General features: G+C 38.6%; 1 protein-coding gene across 6 annotated transcripts in view; it reads right to left on the reverse strand.

Annotated features, from left to right (window-relative positions):
• Window positions 1-16,578, reverse strand: part of lpin1a (lipin 1a) — a 23,685-nt gene extending 7,107 nt beyond the window's left edge. The window contains exons 1-15 of one of the 6 annotated variants that reach the window (XM_068731131.1): window positions 16,441-16,578; window positions 13,258-13,458; window positions 12,592-12,687; window positions 8,249-8,345; window positions 7,933-8,149; window positions 6,342-6,416; window positions 6,005-6,097; window positions 5,646-5,757; window positions 4,842-5,070; window positions 4,284-4,436; window positions 3,794-3,887; window positions 3,102-3,304; window positions 2,802-2,895; window positions 2,268-2,337; window positions 96-182 (exon numbers count right to left, since the gene is read on the reverse strand). In XM_068731131.1, coding sequence (XP_068587232.1) covers window positions 96-182; window positions 2,268-2,337; window positions 2,802-2,895; window positions 3,102-3,304; window positions 3,794-3,887; window positions 4,284-4,436; window positions 4,842-5,070; window positions 5,646-5,757; window positions 6,005-6,097; window positions 6,342-6,416; window positions 7,933-8,149; window positions 8,249-8,345; window positions 12,592-12,687; window positions 13,258-13,449 — 1,812 coding nt within the window. In that variant the 5' untranslated portion in view covers window positions 13,450-13,458; window positions 16,441-16,578. Of the gene's footprint in view, window positions 1-95; window positions 183-2,267; window positions 2,338-2,801; window positions 2,896-3,101; window positions 3,305-3,793; window positions 3,888-4,283; window positions 4,437-4,841; window positions 5,071-5,645; window positions 5,761-6,004; window positions 6,098-6,341; window positions 6,417-7,932; window positions 8,150-8,248; window positions 8,346-12,591; window positions 12,688-13,257; window positions 13,459-16,440 lie in introns of those variants that run through there. The other 5 variants (XM_068731130.1, XM_068731134.1, XM_068731133.1 and 2 more) reach the window with 5 other exon arrangements.
• Between the last annotated feature and the right edge of the window lie 2,601 nt (window positions 16,579-19,179).

The raw sequence follows: 19,179 nt of genomic DNA on the forward strand, positions 1-19,179 counted from the left end.
AGACGTGGTTGTCAGTGGTGAAAACTGATGGTAAAAAACAGACAGACAAAGACATGCCCTGACCAACACTCAAGCAAAGCAAGAAAACATCATACAGGCTGGGAAGGGCCAGAGCCAAACAGACCAGGGAGGCAGTATGAGAAGAGGCCAAAAGCAGAAAACACGTAACTCAGACACCAACACTTGGTACACACAAACATGGCATGGATGTTGGGAGACAGAAAATGTGTAAATAAAAGGGAAAAATAAGGAGGGGGATAAAGACATGACATTATTAAAGTGTTAGGAAAACAGATTTAAAGCCATATTTCACCGTGGTATAAGACTAGCAGCTTTGATGTAAGCGTCCCCATCTTAGTATCCATAACAATGCTGTCAGCTTTGTCCACTGTAGTTAGTTGTAAATAATCAAATATCATTTGTATTGTACAACAATAACTGAACATTTTGAATATTGATTATTATGAGAGCCAGAAACAAATGTGAACACACTTCATCTGGTAGCATTTGCTTTACTTTTTCATGAAATAAAGAGAGGACACAGGCAATTGACAACACTGAAGTGACACATCAGATTAAGGGAGAATTAATAATAATTAATAATTGCAAAATGCTGGGAGTGCACAAGAGGAAGTGATGCAGGAGGTTGAGGAACACTCAAGACACCAAACACCATCCAACACATTATTGATAATATAATCAAATTAAAACAATTCAAAAACATAACATAGTTATATAGAAATTCCAAATAATCATTCTGTACTGTACAACTTTACCCTGAAGGACAGGGATGTTGTAGATATTGACACAAACACAACAGAAGCTGTAACACAAGTCAGATTCGAGCGGTACTGACAAATGGTCATGGAACAGCAATGACAAATAACTATGTAACTTGGGTTGTGGCACGCTCTTTTCCGCTGCAACCCGAAGTTTTTAAGAGGAGTGTAACATACCATAGTTCACCAAATGCAGCATAACATAGTTTTGAACAATCATTTTTACTGGTCTTTACTTGTTTTCAGCCTAGATGGGCCACAACACTTTCACAGTATATGAAAAAAATTGTGTAGCATATAATAGTGTATAAAAACAATAACGATAACCACTGGTTGAATGTAACGGAGTACTGTATTGTGCATAATAACAATTTAAGGCATTTGCACTTTTTTTCTATGTCATACTACAGTACTTTAAACTGCTACTTAATTACATTTCAGAGAGAACTATTTTAGACCACTGCATTTCATCTATGAATTTGAATTCCATTTTTATTTGAAATTTTGTCATTTTTAGGCTGCCTTCAAACATCTGGCTGGGGACAGCAGATGAAAACTAGCCTCTCTGGCTAACTCTGGCTCACCTACAGTTTCACTGTTGATTGGTGTGCATTGTCCCTGCAAAATAAATAAACAAATAAAATAAAAAAAAATTTAGGCCGAGAACGAAAAAAGATAAACTCTGGACTTCTTTTCCTTCTCTCCTCATCTAGAGCGACCCCCAAAATGCATGAACCCTTCTCAATCTCATCAGACAACCCTCTTAACTGGGTTAAGAGGGTTGTCTGGTAACTGCAAGGTCAATGGTTCAATACTTGGCTGGGACGTGTCCTGTGTCGAAGTGTCCCTGAGCAAGACTCTGAACCCCTAACGACTTCTCAGCAGCCCACTGCTCCCAATAAGTTAGTGATGGGTTAAAAGCAGAGGCTATATTTTGTATATGTGTAACAATGTATATGACAATATAATAAATTTCATTTAATTTTCATTTATCTGACAGCTGTAGTGAATAGTGATTTTGCTGATTCCGATTTTAAATACAAAACGATTACAAATAAGATGCATTTTATAGATTAAACTACCCAAGAGTGTGTAAAGTACTACAGCATGAAAATGCTGCTTACACAATTAAATTAAATAAAATTGATTTTGTATAGCCCAAAATCACAAATCACAAATTTGCCTCAGAGGGCTTCACAATCTGTACACATTACACAGTACACAGTACACAGTATTGCATCAGTAATAAAAATACAGTAATATAATTTACTGTATAATAATATACATCTGAGAGGGTCCATTTTGTGCATAATGATTACTTTTATGTTTTATACTTTAAGTACATTTTGGTGATACAACTGGGTAATTCAAGTTAAATAAATATGAGAACTTCTCCCATCACTGAATCCATAAACTCATAACATAAAACATACAGTCAACTGGGAACAAATGAAAGTAAATATTTATGTATTACTATGGTGGTCTTACCTGTGGCAGTGGTTTCTGATAGACCTGCATGGCCAACATGACAGGAGCTGCTGTGTTCCAGTTGTAGTACCTACAAATGGATAACAGAGGGCGCTATAAGCACTTCTTTACACCTCAGTTATATCTGACAAAGACAGCTGGCATACACATACATAACTTTATATATATCCTCTTGTCCAGTCTTTGTGCTAACTATGCTCACCAGCTGCTGGTGATAACTTTATATTTACAGTAAAGACAAGAGAGAGGTATTGATCCTTTCATCTTCTATGTTCTTAATTGTTTTTAAATCTCCTTTTCTTTTGCCTTATGTTTTGATGCTTTTAATGGTTTTATGTGAAGGACTTTTTTACCTTGTTGTTGAAATGTGCTATACAAATAAACTTGCCTTGCCTTCCATCAGGCAAGAAATCAAATAAGCAGATTTCCCCAAATATGTAACTATTCCTTAGAAAGCTAAATTTGTTTTGCAGTGTGGTGCCAGTTTTAATGTGAATCACACTTAGGTACTGAATACAGTATAGCAGTACATACTTGCTTCCTATCTTGATCACCAGGTTAGGGTCGTCGATAATAGAAGGGTTTTCAGAGAACTGATGATAGGAAATTGCCCTCTCCTGGAACTGCTCTGTGGCATGACACACACACACACACACACACACACACACACACACACACACACACACACACACACAGTATATAAAGAGGTAAGAACATACACAGATTGACAGACATTTTTAAACACAAATAAGAGAATAAACGGTAAAATTGGACAGCACTGTAACCTTATTTTTTTCCTTCTGTCATTGCCTCCTTGCACATTCCTTATCCTACCTCTTGTGATCTCGCTGTTATCAGTGAGTCCTCCGCACAAAGATATGGCAACATGAGGCAGGTCCCCTACTTGGTCGGACAAACTGTCTACGCCGCTGTCCATCCCACTGCTACCCACTGACTGTGGGGACTGATTAGCGCTGTGCACTCCCATCATCATCATCATCTCAGAGTCCCCTCTCGTTGAGCTACTGCCTCCGTCACTGATGAAAGAGAGAAACACACGTTTTAACACACAAAAATATTGTTGTGATGGTGTAGGTCAAATATACACTAGCCTAAAGTCCCTTGACAGTTTTGAAAAGCAGCAACTTCAATGTTCACATCAGCTAACTACAGTCCCCACAAATATTTAACTGTGGGGGCGGCTAGCTCACTAGGCTAAGAGGGTTGTCTGGGAACCAGAGGGTCAATCCTTGCAGGGGCAGTTCGATCCTTGGCTGGGACGTTAGCTGAGTCAAAGTGTCCTTGAGACACTGTCCCCCTAACTGCTCCCCAGACGCCTGTCATGGTTAGCTATAGCCATATATCACAAAAATAGTCCAAAAGTCTAAGTCAAGACCTCCATGGTGGCCGCCAGAGGGTGAAGTACACCACATGTAAGCCCTTTATAAAGTAGGTGTGTGTATTTGGATGGAATATGTTTTGTACTCATATAAAACACAAATGTATGTAAATGTTTGTTACTGAACCTTTTAGGGAAGTACAGAGCAGCTACTTCAGGCTCCAGCGCTGTAATGTCGTCCAGGTATATGCCATCAGCACCAAGGTGTTGGCTTCTCTTTTCTGATAAGAGACAATATTACACATCATCAGTAGCAGTAGCATGATAATGAAGCTTACACTTTGTGTTAAAAAAAGTCTTCTTTTGTGTTCCCTTCTCACTGTCTGCATTACTGCACGCAGCTTTGGCCTCAGACACTGACCCATACACAAACAACATCTTGGTCAAAACAACACTTCAAATAAGCAATGGATGGCATCGGCCCAAAATGAAATCCCCAATTCATGCAAACCATATGTTTTCCCCCTCTCTGTGGGGTAGTGTGTTTTTACATTGGCAGAATCAGATCATAAAAAAAACTTGAGGACCTCCTCATAGACAATTGCAACAATTGCGTAGACAACTTCTCACTCCATACACACTTTTGTTCTTGTATGCCTGAGATAGAGAATTTATACCTTTCCTCTTGGATGGCGAGTCCGTTCTTCTAATGGGACTTCCTCTATTCCCACTTTGATCAAGATGATCAAGGAGAATCCTGGGAGACACTGAGCAGGCTGTTAGACCCTCCACCTCTGGACATGATGGCCCAACACTTTCCACCTCTCTTACTACAGAAAAAACCCCAGAGTAAAGAATCAATTGATACATAAAAACAAGCTCACCAGGAAACGTTACAATTTTTCCATTTGAATTCTGCAGTTCTACGATCACTTAGTTTACCAATCGAACTAGGCTGTTCTGGTTATTTATGATTCATCCATGGAAATGCTAACAAGTCTGAGGTGAATCAATTGGAAATCACATTTGCAAAACATGGGAAAAAAACCCCATTGGAGGTCAATAAAGTGCAAGTCTATGACAGAAAAATGTTAGCAATACATGAAAGGTGATGAGTAAAAACACAATTACATAATTATTTTAATATTTTAGGCTGTAATGTCATTCTATGAAATTGTAGAGAATACTTTGCACATTAACATAATTTTTCTGTCCCATAAAGCTACCATGCTCACCTCCAACCCTGTCCCCAGTCTTCGTGGGTACTCCCACCATGGCTCCATTTTTGCTTTCTTCAGTGTCTTTGGCCCCACCATGAGCAGTAGCCTCCCCTGGCTGGGGAGCATAGAGAGTGAAGGAGGGGGGTCCGGTGTCACTGATGGCTCTGAAGTGAGTGCTGGAAGACACTGGGATGGAGACTGCTGTGGCAGGGTCCTGCTTCTGGAGGGAAGTCAAGAAGGATGGCTATGAAAGAGAGAGAGAGAGAGAGAGAGAGAGAGAGAGAGAGAGAGAGAGAGAGAGAGAGAGAGAGAGAGAGAGATCAAACTTGTTTCACAATATTTTAGTTTTGTGTGTTGTATGCCCAGTATGTTTATACCCTTACTTTCCTTATCTCCATTTATTTTTCCATTTTGGGAAATACTTATTCTTAGTTGGTTCTTTTAGATGAGAAGATTGATACCACCCATGGTAAATAAATGCGGCCTTTTAGCTTAGCTTAGCATAAAGAAATAGGAAATAGGGAGAAACAGCGAGACTGTTTCTATCCATTGGTAACACAATTCACCTACCAGCAACTCTAAAGCTCACTAATAAACACATTCTATCTCATTTGTTTAATTTGTACAAAAACAACAACGTAAACATTTTTTTTTTTTTAATTTTATGGTTGGAGATGTGCCTGACTATTTCATTATAACATGCATATGGTTTTGAAATCTGAATAAAATATGTAAACATGCTGAAGCGCTTTCTGCTGTGTGTGTGTGTGTGTGTGTGTGTGTGTGTGTGTGTGTGTGTGTGTGTGTGTGTGTAAATACCTGAGCAGCTTGTGGCAGCTCCCCCCAGGTCCACAACATCTCAGGGTTGTCTTTGTTCTGATTGGTTAGCTCTGAGTCGCTCTTTGGTGTTGATGACCTAGAATTGTCGGGGCTGCTGGGAAAATGAAAGACACTTGATTATATCCATTTGTACTCCATATTTTAACAGATAAAGTACCTTCAATATACAAAATAAAGTTAAAAACACTAGAATAATATATAGCAGAAATATTTATATACAATGCATATTTAATAATTTCAAAATATTGTATCTTCTTTCCTGCAAACTGTGAGCTTTTCTTTCATTAATGCATTATTTCATTTCCAGCATTCAGAGAGGGTCAAATTGTAGGTGATACCTAACAGGACTGGAGAAGTGAGAAGTCTTCTGAGGACAAGAGATGGACAGACCACAGGGTGGAGGGATTAAGAGAGTGTCCTTAATCATGTGACTACAGGAAGATAAGAAGACATAGAAAGACACACAACAACAGAGAAAGAAGACGAGGAGATGGGGAGTGAGAATGAATCATGATTATTATCTACTCAAAATGTATTAAAAATGATTTGTATAATATGAACAGAAAAACAAATAACTGAATGAAGAATAGGAAGAGTTTACCAGACAGTTAAAATAGACGAGAACAAGTTCATCATTAAGTGTGTATCTCAATGTGATTTGTGTCAAAGTCATACCTCTGTGAACGGATCCAATCAGTGCTGTGGTGTGTGTGCGTATTGGCTGTAGACCCCTGATCACCATACACAGGTCTGAACACAAACACATGCAGGGAGATGTCACTTATATGCATACACACACATTACTTCACAGCCTGTGCACACACCATACTATATAGATACATGGTGTCTCAGCAAGTCCAAATAAAGTAAAACAAATGGTTTTGTTTATGCTCATAAAAATGTCCTGAAGAACAGTCTGTTTATCTCATCCTTACTTTGGAAAACTACTTTTGCATCCTGTTTGACTATAACCACACATATTATAGTATTTAGCATGACATGAGTTAGACACACAGTCTTTGATGTTTTTAAAAGTTTCGGGAATTTTCCCACCCTATCACGTGGTTAACTTCCTAAAAAAAGAGCCATTATTTTAAAGAGACAGAGAACACTGTGGGAACAAATCCCTGGAGAGCGTTCCACAAACAGAGCTGGTTTTCAAATGGCTTCCCTCCCCTACGTAAACACAAACATGCTCACACATTACAGTACTTCTCATCTACCTGAATTGTTCCTAAGCATTGAATTTGAGCCATCAAAAGGATTTTACTGAATTGAGACAGAAGCGGCATGAAAAGAAAATAGCTGGAACATCATTAATTTTACAGGTGCCCATATCTTGGACCTGATGATGGCGCTAGATAATTAGTGAGAGTATGACCGAAGTCATAACTAATCTTAAAGGGGACAAGATTGTTTGTAAAAATTTCATGGCATCGATCCAAAGACTGTTGAGATATTTCTGTCTGGCCTAGAGGGGTTTCCATTCCAACCCACAGAGCCACACTGCTCTAAATGGACAAGTTCCAATTTGAGCATGAACAGAATGTCCTCAGGTATTTTTTTAAATTCCTGGTCTTCTGATTCATGCGGTGCAAAAGTACATGTTGTTTTTTAGATGGCTGGAACAACCACTGACATCATGCCTGAAAAACATTTATAAACAAACTTGGCAGTGGTTCATCTGCTTCACAAACAGCATTGAATCCTGACGAAAGTGGTTCACCACAGCAATGAAAGAATGTTAATGGAATTTAATTATCTCTGTCTCTGTCTGTCTGTCTCTCTCACTCACTCTCTCACACACACACACACACACACACACACACACACACACACACACACACACACACACACACACACACACACACCAACAACAACATATCAACAGAATGGCATGGAGGGAAGGCCTTTTTAAACTCCTAATGGTCTACACAGATTTACAACAGACAGCAACTGTTGGCTCAGAAATACTAGGTATACTAAGGTAGTTTTTAGTTGTTATAATAATAACAATAATAATAATAATACTTTCATTTTATATAGCGCTTTTCTAAGTACCCAAAGACGCTTTACATATGGCAGAGACAAACAGAACAAACAAAGCAAAACAAGACAAAACAAAACAAAACAAACGAACAAAACATTTTGGTAAAAAAAAAAAAGAAAAAAAAAAAGAAGATTGTATGTCAATACTGAAAGCCTGAAATGTTCAAACCGAAACATACAATCAAACAATCTGTCACTTGTACACACGCATACACACCTGTTGTCACCCTCTCTCTCCTCATCCGAGCTCAAGTCAATAGTAAACATATCCTGGTCCTCGGAGAACTCTTCCCCGCTCTCCTCTCTCCTCCCTCCTCCTCCGCCTGCCTCTGGCCGTGTCTTCTTTCTTCTCTTCTTCCTCTTCTTGATCATCCCGCCATCACTTTGCTGCATTCCTAGGCTCTGGACAGGAAGTGAGCTGCAGGGGATGATGTCTATGTGATGTGATAGAGTGGCATGAAAACTGTTAAAAAAAGCACACACACACACACATTTTCACAAATTCACACAGTTCTTTTTTCAACAGGTCTTACCATGGTGACGAGAACTGCGTCTGCCTAACTGGGACTCCATTAACTCTGCCCCCGTTGACATGATGGGTGACGTTGCTAGGTAGGACGGAACTATTTCCTGTCAACATAGAAATGTGACATTATCATACAAGGCCATTGATATGGTCAGCAATTATGATACCTTCCTAATCAAACTGAAAATAACCATATTTGATATAAAGTAATTGAAATTTGAAATGGAATCATGTGGGAAAGAGTACAAAGATAAAGTGGAGTAGAAAATAAAGAGTGTAAAGCTGCTGTAGCTAGGCACAGTAGTGCTTTGAGCTAAGTGCTAATACTAGCAGGGCAAGATCCTCACAATGATAATGCTAACATATGTTTATGTGTGTTAGCATTTGCTAATATAGCACAAAACGAAAGAAACAGTACACAGCCTTTACTGGCTTAGTAAAAGTTGGGGAAAAAATGGTGATAGATGAAAAGTCAGGGGATCACCAAAATCATTTGGCTTCATTTACCAGGCCCTTTTCACAGAAGCCATTTGTACATGTCATTGCAGGGTAAACACTAGGTGTAATTAATAACATTAATTACGTCCCTGTTCCATTTAGGTGGGCCAGGGCCCTATTGTGCATGGCTGTGACGCACTGAATAGAACGGGACCTTAATTCACTTCATCAATTACACCTGTGTTTACTCTGCAATGACATGTCAAAACGGCTGCTGTGAAAGGGGCCTCTTGGGACCATGGATGTCTCTACCAAATGTCATGCCGATCCATCTAGTAGTTGTTGAGAAACGCTGCTAGAATGGCTTAACAAGACTAAGAGTATTCGGTCTTGCTCTGTGAGGCTGTACTTTGGCACAGCGGTGCTTTGAGCTTAATGCTGATATGTCAACATGCTGACATGCTCATGACAATGCTAGCATACTGATTCTCTGCAGGTATACATTTTATACCATGTTCTCCACCAAGTTTAGCGTGCTAACATGCTAATATTTGCTAATGAGCTCTAAAAACAAAGTACAGCTGAGGCTAATGGGAATGTTATCTGGGTAGCACATATTTCAATTTCAATAAATTTCAATTTCATCAATTTTGACCTGATGATGGTGCTAAAAGAAAAGTCATAGTGTTACCAAAGTGATTACAATTTGTCCTGAGGTGGACATGCAAGTGCAAACTCTATTTCATGGAAATCTATTGAATAGTTGTTGAGACAATACAATTAAAACCACAAATGTAAACAGGCTGCTGGGGTAAAAGTATGAGAACGATGGATGTCTGAACAAAATTGCAAATCCCTTTAATATCCACATCACTGAGATAGATATGACCATCCTCATATCCTAAAAAACAAGATATGCATATGTGTATACCACCACACAATCTGTTGGGAATTTGGGTTTGAGCTTAGTGAAATCACACAGATTCACATCTCACTACAATATGACTTAAAGAGACATAGAGAGACACAAAGAACGATAAAGAGATGATCCAAAGAGTGCAGAATGACACATGCCTCACAGTGCACGTGTCGTGACACAGTCCAACACAACTCAATTCATTTTGACGGGAGAGAAAAAGGGACAGAGCTCAACATGAGCACTATGCCACATCACAGCTCAACTGCTCAGAGCATTCATTTAAATGTTTTTGGATGGTTCATTCTCAATCTTTTAACTAATCTATTAACATAATTCTTCCTTTCAAAACCAGTGATGTTATTTCTATTAATATGGTTTTCTGCAAAAAACTGAATCTACCTGCATCAAGGGAATAATGTGACATGTATGAATTCTATCTTTTGAGACAAATCCACGTCAACCATGAAGCAGAGCAGCAATACAGCGTTTGTTAATACTTCTGTTTAACACTGCAACATGACATGGTGTAATAACTTAGATTACTAGAGAGAGGTTTTCAGTGTAACCACATTGTGATAAATTACATCATGTGGATTTTATTACCAAACGTATTCAGAGATTCCTGATGCTCTAGCCTAAAGATGAATTCCTGCTGGATCATTTAGTTAATGTCTCCTGTGCATGATCGAATACACAAGCCGCAACATGTCCTCAGATTTTACCTCCTGAGGAACATGGAGGGAGTGAGAAGAGGGAGGTGTGGTAGAGGAGGCATAGAAGATTTGGCTTGATGCCAAATAGTTCCTTAGAAATGTTGTTGATTTTTTCCCATGGAAAACGGTGAGACAATAACTGTTAAGAAACAGACGGAGCAAAAACACTGATGGAGGATAAATCATTTGAACCCTCAAGCTGCCATATCTGACAGTGTTTCATCTGGTGCATGTTCATCTGTGCTTTAGTACTGTACAGTAAAGTATCTATTGCAAGTGCTGTTTGCCTATCTAAGCCCGAGTGCAGTCCGTATGCAACCAACTATAGGGAAGGTGAATTCGGCAGAGCTATAAATAGCCCTCTGATAGTTTTCCAGTCTGCGTTGGAAAAGTTAAGTCAAGGATTTTGATAGAGGGCCCAAACCTCTATCAACCTCTATGTCTTAAAAGAATTTGCAAATAATTCTCAATGTTTATTTGAATTTGAAAAAGTGTCTCAGGCATTAAATTAACATACTTTATTTTCCCATCCATTGAGGACTGAGGCATTACAATATTCTTGCAGGACACACTCAAAAGAGCACCGATGGGACGACTGTTAGAGAAATACTCCCAATCTTTGACAGAGACAGTAAGTAATGAAAGCAGAATTAGAGCAATGTAATTCCTCAGATTAGGAATTAGATCTTTTCAGATTACAAAATATTCCTCTTAATTCTCAACTGGGAAACATAGCCAACTCTAATCATGCTCACCACTGATCCTTGCTTCCTTCACAACAGTGCTCCCCCTCATGCCCCTGACCCTCCAACTTTCCATGAATCCTCGCCTATCATTTTACAGAGTCAGTTGTCAGCACAAGAGAAAATGTGATGACAAAGGTCAGATTGTTTTCGGATGTATTTCTATTTGTGCTGCAAGTACTTCCATGTAACACGATCTATTATTGTTGCATAGAAAGCTTTTTAATTGGGACTTTTGCATTGTTTTGAACAGTTACCCAAATCGATGATAGAGAAATATAGTGCCACAAGGAGACAGGAGCTCTTGCTCCCTCTTGTTCGTCATCATATATTTCAGCTGATATGCTATAATCTACTTCTGTACAAAGCAGAATCTCAGATCATAAAATTGTTTACCAAAACTTTAAAAATAATTAGATGTCAGTGGCCACGTGTCCTGGTAAAGTCATCTATCTTTCTGCCAGTATCTGTTTCTCTATGTGACCACATAACTTTTATCTTCTTTTACAGATTCAGATTTTTGAATTTCTTGGTTTGTTTCTTATATTTATATGTGTTTTCTTTCTTCCATCCCTACACCTCCTCCCTGGTCCTTAAACTTTGTAATTATTTATTGTTTGCTTGTCTCACTTTACTGCGTTGCTTGAAGTAGAATGGAGTTGGTGCTCTAAACCTGCACTTGCACTGCAGGGTTTTAATGGATCAGGCCTAAAAAGATTGAAGCATGCACCTTGTGGCATCTTGATGAATTACATTATTAGTGCTGCAAAACAGTATAAATTGCTGTGTGGTGTTTTGGCATTTGATAAGCTTTCAAACTGGGTTTGCCGGTTCATATTTCCTCTTCTACCTTTCAATGTACAAACACACTAACATCAAAGCAGGCCATTGCATTGTACAGGCTGCTGTTTAAAATAACTAAGGTTACGATTTCCTTATAATCATAAAAGCTCTCATTTTCTTGAGGGCTTGAGAGGTTGCTTTAAGGTGCCATTTATTTATCATTTAAGGTATTTTTATAATAAAAACTTTGTACAAGAAACGTTAAGTTTAGGTTTAAGTTTTATTCATTATTGTATTATTGCATTTCTGTTTACCTCTTGATTTTGCACTTATTGAATGAAAAGAAAAATTACCTTTAGATCTTTTTTTAAACTTGAACTGAAAGACTATTAAAAGAGTTTGACTCCACCAGCAGTTTCCTAGAACTCAGTCTCATGTTGCATCTCGGACTACAGGAGAGGAGAGGCACATGTCTGCTGCCTCTGGGCTTCTCTGATCAGGAAAACTGATACACCTGGTAATGACAACAACATGTATTTGCAGATTCATCAATAAGTGGTGAAATCAGAATTACCACAATGCAAGTGGGCATGCATTGAATGTATTCTCTATGAGTACCAATCAAATTCAAGCACTTTTTAGTTTATTTTAGCTCAGCCTGCACGTCCGACCTTCATGTCAGTGAGTTATGTTCCCTCCTATATTTGTTTGTGTTAACTGACTCAGTGTAATGACTCTGTCCATTACTACTCACCATTGTGTTTTCAGTCTCTTTGACGAAGAAGGCCTCTCCATTCTCTCCCAGCTTCATGTGCAAACTCGCTGGCTCTCCATTAATTTCTATGTCCACCTGCAGGAGAGAATAATAATCCTTAAAATTAGCATGTTTTAAATCTCAATGACATGAAAAACAACCCTCAATCTAGGATTTTGAGTCAACACATTCAGTGACTGTTAGTTCCGTAAATATATATTGTCTATCTCATCTAACAGATAGCAATTACTGTTTTTTTGTGTGTGCCACTTTCAACTTACCCACAAAGATGTAAAAATGCATACATACAGTACTCAGAGCTGGGGGTGATGTGCTGTCATCCACTTTTACTGTACTATAATGCAGCATTGTAATGCAATACTTTTGTTTACTTTTCATTTGATTCTCAGCTAGTACCTACTACCTACTTCTGGCCTACTGAAATACATTACTGTGTTACACATAAAATGTCATCTTGATTTTAATGCAAAGTGTGACTTTGTCATGAAAGGTATCTACACATTTGAATGCCGAACTTTTTACTTATGCTGTTGACAGAATAGAAGTGTGAGCAACAGTCTCTGACAAAACTACACTGCACATGCAGATGAAAAAGAAAAAGAAGGCGAGTGAAAGTGTGAGGGAGGCAGCACGCTATAATCTCACCACTTTCTCACGAGACCGCAGAACACCCATCTTTCCGAAGCGTACGTGGAAGGGGGAGCACTGCAGGGAGCCATCGGGCTGTCGGACCACGATGACGTCTATACATCCAGACAGTGTTGCAGGGTTGAGTCCTCTGTAAAGCTCCTTGACCTGCACAAATACCTGGCCCGCCAACTGACCCACATAGTTCATGGTCTGTAACTGGAGGCAGATAGTGAAGGAAAGAGGGAGAGAGAGTTTTGGTTACTTTCCCACAGAGACGACTCCACTTTTTTGTCCATTAAATTAGGTTTTATCTACATTTGCACAGCAACACACTCAGGCAGGACAAATCACCTTCAATGGACCTATTGACTGTTGAGATGTTTTGTGTAAGACCTTCCTGCCACATTAAAATAAATTATTGATCCACTGAGTCCAATGACTGCCCACACGCAAGCCAACCTTGCAATCTTTGCTGAAACCATAAACAATGACAGTGTTCTTGTGGCGTTGCTAAGCGTGGTGTTTGTGATTGGGATGTGGGTGCATGGATGGGAAAACATTCAGCTTTTCCTAAAAATAAAAAAAGAAGATGGTTTGTATATTTTTGTAATGCAAAATACACTCCATCTGGGACAAGACTAATGATGTGGTGCTGTGCCAGTCTCTCTGATCCACAGCCTCTAATGCTCTCTGTCTAGAATGCCAAACATGGCCTTGGAGAGAGACACAAACAGGGAAATGCATTCACTGGGCTGCAAGATGGGTGGTTGTTGATTTGGTGATCAGAGAGAGAATAGTAAGAAACTACATTCAGCGTCCAGGAGAAATCAAAAGTACGGTTTATACTTATTTTTTAGTTGTTTTGTTTTTGTACATTGCAAAATATCTAAAGCCCCTTTCAACTGTTGTGCAATGTAACAGAATCAATTATCATGCCACATTATCTATTTAGCAAACTGCCAGCCATTAGTGTTACTTAAGCTTCAAACAAGGGTGAAAGCATTGCTAATGTGACACTTCAGAATTTGCTAAATGAGTTGAAAAAGGAGAGAAAACACGAAGAAGAAAGAATGAAAAGTGAGAACAAAGATTAAGAAAGAAAAAGAGAAAAAAGAAAGAGGCAGATAAAAAGGCATAAAGAGATGCTGAAAAGGTAAGAAGATGAGAAAAAGAGTGAAATTCTGAAGGAAAGGAAAAGAAAGCGGAAGTAGGAGCACTCTGGAGAAATGGATAGTTAGTAAATGTTAAGGATATTGGGAGGTGTTTGGAAACCAAAATATTCAACATTGGAAAATGGAAAAAAGTATAAACACATACACAAGCACAAAATATTTGTGACATCACTGTCTTATCTCCATAACAAACTGCCCTTTCAAATCTCCGCCTGCCAACTGTTTGTGCTGACTCAGATACACACACACACACACACACACACACACACACACACACACACACACACACACACACACACATTATCACAGCTAGGGTACAGATGGCTCTATATTTTGGCAGACCATGTGAGAACATTAGTAGGATGAAGTCATTTTGTTAACACCTATCAATTACTGATAATCTCAGAATGGAACTCTTCTGCTCTAATGACCCAGCATTATTCTGTTGTACGAGTGTGACACCTCATCTCAACATCAGACTTGTTCAGACCCGCTCGCTATAGCTACACAACACACTACAACACTGTTGTTAAACCAATGAATTCACTGTGTCCAGACTGAGCTTAATGGTACCTCTACTTACATCACATCAAAGTATATTTAAAGGAGTATTTACTGGATACAGAAATGTCAATCAATCACATGTTTTAACAATAAACAGCAGTGCCTCCTTGATATGTTGGACTTGGACAGTTAAGTCACTCCAAATTACAAGAAACATTTTTCTAACTCAAGTGATATCTACTATGCAAATAGCTTTTCTTTTCTTGCTATATTCATTTTCTACTACAGTATAAAGTAGCTCCAACTAAACTGTTCACACTGAGGTCTGTGTTATTATCCACCGTAACCAAGACACTGTTTTTTGGAATATAAAATGTTTTTCAATACTATGAATGAAAAGGTACCTGCATGGTTAGATACCAAAGCAGTAAAAAAAATATGTATGTTTGCTGTTTTGACATTTGGGTGCATTGACCCTTTAATCTATGACTAATTGTTCAAGAACTGGACGTGGGACTTGATGATTACATCATTTTTGACCCCTTGGTCTTCTTTTTATTTGTCTCATAAACACACACATGCACATGCACTCATTCATGAACATGCCACAGATCTGATATCACTGTCAACATAGACCACGTGCAAACAGATGGGACCACTGATACACATACACACACACACACACACACACACACACACACACACATACACACCTACACACATCCAAAGCCTTGCCCAGTCATCCAGCCAATCACAATGCTTCACCATTATGTAATAGCCAACCACGAGACAAAGCATAGGGTCATTCAATGTAATGCAATGCAATTTCAGTATTGTACTAACAACAGTAAAGGAACCTTGTAACTGCTATTATTTCTGAGGGAGTGAGCAACAACACTCATACCCCACAAAGGCTTCTTTATTAAAAGTTGGTCAATGTCACACTCACTACAGCACAGACAGTGAGAATATCACATATAAACAGAGAAGAGGACAGAGGTGACAGAGAGGCTAAAGGGTTTACAGACAGATGATGTGAACATTTATCCAATTACATCATTAAATGTGAGTGGAGCAGCAGTCTGACACTTTGGGATTACTGACCCAACCAAATGGCTTCAACGGCAATCAAAGATTTTTTTTTTAATTATTTCTAATTATGTCTGACGTTATCCTCTATAGGTGGGAAACATAAATAGAAGGACATGTGTTTTAATTGACATGAAAACGCCTATATTGAAGCTGAATAATAAACGAGAGAGACATGAGGTTGTGATTGTAGTATCATGTGTGGCCTGTGAGGAGACATGTAAACATCTGCACACGGGGTGAGGCTCTGCAGTCTGCGCCGGAGCTTCATTCAAACAGCCAGCCGCACATTATTTTAAGGAGAACCGACCAAATACTGAATATTTCGTGTAAAAAAATAACAGAAAATAACAGAAAAATACTACACAGGATATTACGATGTTTAATATTCAACTAACGGCCGGTTACTGTACAATCCAGCAGTCCTACTTACATTAATTATTGATTTCGCTTTTCGCTCCGAAGCTTTCCGCCACCCAAATTTTCCACCAAAACGTCCTCTGCAGTGTTAGTCCGTTACGTGTCAGTCTTCAGTTCAAACATTGTCTGTAACGCTTCTCTGACACCAGATCCTGACATCTCTGCTCGAGGCTGCTTCGCTATTTAAGCCACTGTTAAATTATTCCTCCCACCGCCACCGGACTACAAATACAGAGCGATCCGGTTGGCTGAGGCAGCAATGACGTCACACAATGTTGCCTGAAAATTTCCCTCTTAAAATCAATTCGATTTATTTATTTATTAATTTATTTGGCTTAAATATGATTGTATGTGATGTTGTACTATTTCTGTATTTCCTCATCTCTTGGCTGCTATTATTTTAATTTTTGTGAGTCTACAACAGTAAAATAAGGTTTTACAAAAGATTTACAGGTTGTAATTAACCCACAGTAGTTCATTTTAAAGAACTACTGTGGGTTCCCATGTTGTGACTGTGTTCATTCCTCACTCAGCATGACACCTGATTTGTCGTTTAAGCTTTAACTAATGAGGAAGACCCCTCTCGAGGACTATTTCACCTCTGACTTCCTGGAAAAGAGCTGGAGGACATTTGGACCAAAATGTACGCATCAACAACGTACTGACAGTTACACCTGCAGACCTGGACCATTAAAACCCCCTTATTAATGATATATTATCATTCATAATGACAAACGCCTTTTGTTGTTTATTAATGACTTATTAACTATTTAGATATCAATTACTCAACAGCGAGAACAAATTCACAAACTAGTTCTTATTAACAAAACGTATAACTGATCAATAAGCATTTGTATATTTTTGATTAACAGTTAATAACGCTGCTAGTTACAACTTGTAAACCCTTTATAAGGGATGCTAATTGAAAGTGTCACCTTATTTATTTTATTTTTCTTTGATGCCGAATATGTTTTGAGCAGGTAAGATGCTGCAAAGCTGCTCTGATGGTTTATTATAGTTCGGATTTCTAATCTCTGTCTCAGTAATTGTGTTATTCAAGGTGGACTATAAAAAATAATTATTCTAATCGTAATAAATAAATAAAATAATACATTTATAAATAATAATAAAATAAAATCTTCCACAGGGATGACAATATTACTGCTGTAAAGCTGAAGTTTAATTAAATCATTACATTCCTCTTAATGTGAATGCTTTGAAATCACATCCTCTGTCATTTCCCTTACTTAACTATGAGGAGAAGAGTAAACAGCTTCAACAATCCAGATACCAGCAATAAATGTTTGGGCATATTCCTGAATGTATAACTGAGAGAAGAGCAACAGTAAACAATATTGTGTTCCTATTATAAAGCAACACAAGTCTAGTATGTGAAGCAGTGAAGACAAGAATAGCAATGACATTCAGAAGACTTGACGGCATCTGTAGTTGTGCAACGTACCAACCATGTCTCAGTTTTCAAAATGTAAATCTACCCTGCTGCCCTGGTGCATTGAGTCCAGACCAAAACATTGTTCATTATTCTTAGTATTTTTTGATTCCCAAATAGTAGACTTAATTTAAGCAAATTAAGAATGTTAAGCTTGTGCTGTTTTTAGCTATATGTAGCAAGTCATTAAACTGTTGTGATGTAGAAATCCCATTTACTACAACTCTGCAACTGCAACATTGTACCCTATCTTTGTGGAATATGGTGAGCTTTCAGGAAGCGTCAGTTTCTCCACAATTGAAAGGAATTGTTCAAGACCTTGACAAATACACTTGTTTTCTTTCTTGCTGATGCTGTTAGATGAGAAGATTGATACCACACTGATATGAGAGTGGTATCAATCATCGCATCTAACTCTCAGTGAGAAAGCTCAAACTATCAAACTATTCATAAGAGAGAAAAATACTAATGTAGTTTGATACATATTGACATCTACTGATACAAGGTTAAAAGGTTTTTATTTGTCATTGTACGACAGGGTTACACAAGGAAATTAAATTGTAGCCCCAATTTGCTACATAGGAAAGAAAACAAACAAAAAATGAAATATATGGAGGATGGAGGATGAATTAAAGAGTCTCACAGCCGGAGGAAAGAAGCTGTTTTGAAGTCTGATACTTCGGTATCTCTGTCCAGATGGCAGCAGGGTGAACAGGTTGTGGCTGGGGTGGTTATTGTCTTTTAATATCTCCTTAGCTCTTCACAGGCTCCTCACCGATGCTCAGGAGACGGTTGCCAATGATGTTCTGGGCGGTTTAAATCACCTGCTGTAGAGCCCTCCTTTCCTGGGCCAGTTTGTAATGTCTGCAGTCAGGATGCTTTCTATTGAACCTCTGTAAAAGTTGAGAAGAACTTGGCACGAGAATTTTGCCTTCTTAAGTATTCCTAAGGAATATAGCCGTTTATGAGCTTTCTTCACCAGGATGGAGATGTGTGAGGACCATGTCAGATTGTTTGTGATGCTGATTCTTAGGAACTTAAAGCTGCTAACTTGCTCCACCTCAGCTCCATTGATATAGACAGGGGTGTGTGTGTCTTTGCTTCCTTTTTTCTAAAATCAACAATCAACTCCTTGGTTTTTCACTGACATTGAGTAATAGATTGTTCTCTGAGCACCACTCTGCAAGGCTTGTTGAGCACACAGCCCTGGGGGGCTCCGGTGTTCAACACTAGAGTGGTCTCCTAACAAATTGCAGAGTGAAGTACTCAAACCAAGAGTGCTAAGTTTACCAATCAGTTTCA

The sequence above is a fragment of the Cebidichthys violaceus genome, unplaced genomic scaffold, assembly GCF_023349555.1.
Source record: "Cebidichthys violaceus isolate CVI_PGR_0920_01 unplaced genomic scaffold, fCebVio1.0.p SCAF_5, whole genome shotgun sequence".
In the NCBI taxonomy this organism is placed as follows: domain Eukaryota; kingdom Metazoa; phylum Chordata; class Actinopteri; order Perciformes; family Stichaeidae; genus Cebidichthys; species Cebidichthys violaceus.